This window comes from Zingiber officinale, chromosome 1A (genome assembly GCF_018446385.1).
Source record: "Zingiber officinale cultivar Zhangliang chromosome 1A, Zo_v1.1, whole genome shotgun sequence".
Classification (NCBI taxonomy): domain Eukaryota; kingdom Viridiplantae; phylum Streptophyta; class Magnoliopsida; order Zingiberales; family Zingiberaceae; genus Zingiber; species Zingiber officinale.
In genome coordinates, this window is record NC_055987.1 from 133,929,457 (window position 1) to 133,933,281 (window position 3,825).

The 3,825-nt window shown below is 40.7% G+C and overlaps 1 protein-coding gene across 1 annotated transcript; it reads left to right on the forward strand.

The window, feature by feature from the left end:
* Window positions 1-1,673: 1,673 nt before the first annotated feature.
* On the forward strand, window positions 1,674-2,692 carry LOC122010086 (transcription factor MYB36-like). The gene is made up of 3 exons (XM_042566471.1): window positions 1,674-1,893; window positions 1,962-2,091; window positions 2,168-2,692. Exons 1-3 carry the CDS (start codon window positions 1,758-1,760, stop codon window positions 2,610-2,612), a joined length of 711 nt encoding a protein of 236 aa, XP_042422405.1. The 5' UTR covers window positions 1,674-1,757; the 3' UTR covers window positions 2,613-2,692.
* Window positions 2,693-3,825: the final 1,133 nt, after the last annotated feature.

Below are 3,825 nucleotides of genomic sequence, written 5' to 3' on the forward strand. Positions count from 1 at the left end.
CACTTTGTCTCGGACTAACTATTTCTTGCAGAAGGACTTTCTGGAGAAAAGTGGTCCGGGCGCCTGGAAGGGATCCGGGCGCCCGGAGTGCAAAAATTATCCCCAAGCGACGTCGCAACGTGAAGCGCTCTGGTTGGACGGGATATGTCACACTCCAGGCACCTGGAAGGAATCCGGGCGCCCCGAACCTCCTATATAAGGAGGATGCACCCTGGAGCAATGAATAACGAACAATAAGATCTTCCAACGTTTGCTTTGTCGTGCTACGCTCCTGCGACGCTGCGAAAGCTCCTCCGACAACGCGCCTCGTTTTTATTTCTCTTTGTTGTCGGTATTATTTCTTTAAAGTAACTGTACTTTCTATTTGTAAAACAATTATTCGAATTGCTAGTGGATTGCCCAACGAAAGCACTCAACGAGTGCGGGCCTTGGAGTAGGAGTCGACCAAGGCTCCGAGTCAAGTAAAAAAAGTTCGTGTTAGCATTGTACTTTTTCGTTCTCGATTTTTTCCACTGCTTACTCTACGATTTTCCGATCAATATTCACCCCCCCCCCCCAATCGAATTACACGATCCAATAGTAATTGCTCATTGTGCTTGCTGTCGCACGAACCATTTTTCCTAATGTATGAATTGAATATTCTAATATAGTCTTTGTAACAAGAAGTCATTCATGGATTGACTTGGACGAGTGAGAGATGTTGGACATTGAGGAGACGAAGGGGCATATCTTCCCCTTCGTCTTCAGCATTGATGCATAGTTAAGGAGACTAAGGGGCACCCCTTCCCCTTCATCTTCATCAATCCTCCTATAAAAGGGCGTCCAAGTTCATACGATAGGAATTGTGGGAACATATCAAGAGGAGATCAAGAGGAATTTGGTTTGTGAAATTTCTGAGAAGGTTCCAAGGTGATGATCTTCTCGGCAACAGTGAGCTTCACAATAGCAACGCCTTCTCCAAGTCCTCCTGCAAAAGATTATTGTAAATCTTTATTGTTTAGTACACTAGATTAACAAAAACAATATTAAGTATGTCTACTATTTAATTTGATTCGTAATTTGAAAAAAAAAAACAATGATCAGTTTCGATTTGATTTGGTTTATATTTGATTATTTGTAAATCAAACCAAATTGATGTCCAAAGTTGTAAAAGTGGGGGCTAAGGTGAAGATAGCTAGCTCTTTCTTTTCAATAGGACTATGATGGAAATGACGATGAGCAATGAAACTATACATGTAATGACAGCTCTTCTCCACGTCGAAGAAGATAGGGGACTTTAGGAGTTCGCTTTACAGAAAATTTTCTCTGACAACATCGATGATCAGTTGTTGAGCTGAAGTAAAATAGAAACAATCTATTTTAGTAAAAGCTCAAAATTAATGATTATTCAGTTTAATTTTGACTTGGGACAATGGCAAAATAATGAAATCATAGTGCGTCTGTATATAAAGATTTGGAAGCTTAATAAATATTCTGTTTAAAAAATTTCAGACTTATTTGCACACTTCATTTGTAAATTATGACTTTCTCGTCTTCCCAATGTAATTAAGATAGTGATGATATATATACGCAGATAAAAGAAGTGTTGCCCACTGCTCTCTCTCACCCTGTGTTGTATGATATATAGGTGCATCATTACTCCTCTCTCCCACCACATCTACGCTCTTCGATCGCCGGCACCACCACCGCCAGAATCCACGACGACGAAACCCAAAACCAGCCTCGAATCGAACCAACGTACCGCCGCAAGCAAAGATATGGGAAGAGCGCCGTGCTGCGACAAAGCCAACGTGAAGAAAGGCCCCTGGTCGCCGGAGGAGGACGCCAAGCTCATCTCCTACATTCATCAACACGGCACGGGCGGTAACTGGATTGCCCTCCCCCACAAGATCGGTACATAACTAATTCCTAATGACCCATTATTCATTGATGCAATAACCTCATTAAATTAATTGATTTAGGCCTGAAACGTTGCGGCAAGAGCTGCCGTCTCCGGTGGCTCAACTACCTCCGCCCCGACATCAAGCACGGGGCCTTTTCCGACGAGGAAGACCGAGTCATTCTCAGCTTGTACATCACCATCGGCAGCAGGCAAGTAATTAATTCTACAATTATCCATTCATTCCCTTAATTACCTAATTAATCATTATGCTTTTGATTAATTAAGGTGGTCTATAATCGCCTCGCAATTACCCGGTCGGACCGACAACGACATCAAGAACTACTGGAACACCAAGCTCAAGAAGAAGCTCTTCGGCAAGCCGCGAAGGGAACCGTGTGCACACCGCCGCCAGAGCAAAGGAGCTAGTAAGGATGGTGATGCCGATGAGGCCGATTCCATTCCTGATTCCGGCTGCAACAATTGGACCCACACACAATCTAATAATCCACCCTCGTGGTCGACCAAAATCGGACAGGGTCCATCGATGATTTCCCAGGCACAATCATTTGATGAAGCGGCCGGAATTGGCTTGGCTGGTTCTGGTTCCTTGCAGACAAATCTACTCGGCGATGGTTTCTCCACCGAGCTCGACGAGATGCTGATCTGGTTCGGCCAGGGAATAGATGGCTCCTGCACTTTTGAAAGCAGCATAATTAGTAACGCTGCTTAGGAGATGTATAATTTGTTTAGCTGCTGTGATTTGAGTTAATTAGTTACTGCAGATATTGCTATGTATTTGGTGGAGAGCTAGATGTGTCATCGTATTTTTCATTTTAAATTTCATGCAATTAATTCCCTAACGATTGAAGTGCTCAACGACAGTACTAAGTAGGGGTTTTGATTATATGTCTATGCAATTAAAATTGGCCTCTTAATTAAAGCACAAATTAAAAACGGCCTTCCATTAAAAACTAGTTTTTTGAAGCAACTCATCTGTACACTTGTACTAGACATTAAATCACTTCCAATCAAGAATAATACCCATTTATTAACTAGTAACTATATAACTAGTAACTATTTGCAATTAGCGATTGCTTGTTCGGTTACGAGTCTAATTTATAGCTTATAATAAAAAATAGTCTTGATATATAAGAATAGAAGTGAAGTAATCTAGCTGGTCGTCAAGGTCTGTATATATAATGGGTTACTTTCACATTAATTGAAACTTTCTTTTACATTGTCTAATAATATTTTCTTGCATCGTTACACTCATTTTACATATCATTTGTTCAGAACATTTATAACTTTTCTAAAGATGAAAACAACTGATGATGCGCAGCGACAAATAGAAGACTACGTATGAACTCTTAAAAACCGTCCAATCATATAGAAACCAATCCACTGCAATCCTGATGTGCGAATTAAATGTAGTTTGATACTGAAATCAAGAAAACGCCTCACTGTCTGTGCAGATAACAATGCACTTTGCCATATACTAATCTAACTGTGTTTTTTAAATAAATATATATATGTATATATATAATCGTGAAATAATGAATGACTGCTAATAATGGACGAGAATATTCCTATCTGAAGCAAGGTGATGAAAGAAACACGCCTCTACGTAATGTCAAGGCCCTCAAAAAAAAATTATCATGTGCCCTCAACCCAACCATACTACTAAAGTGCTCAAGAAATAAAGGGAGTCCCAGACAACCCAAGAATATAATTTGAACTATCCTCATCATAAACAAATTCATGCAATCTCCGATGACTCCTGCTATTTAATTGCATGACAGTGACAGTCACCAGCAGACACTTTGTCCTCAGCTCTTTGGCATCTACCACCCACAGTCCTAATAATTACTACCTAATGAGCTTAATGTAATCCCTGCTTTGGTGATTCTAGTCCAAGCAAAAGCTGTCAGCTGGCCATGCCTCTG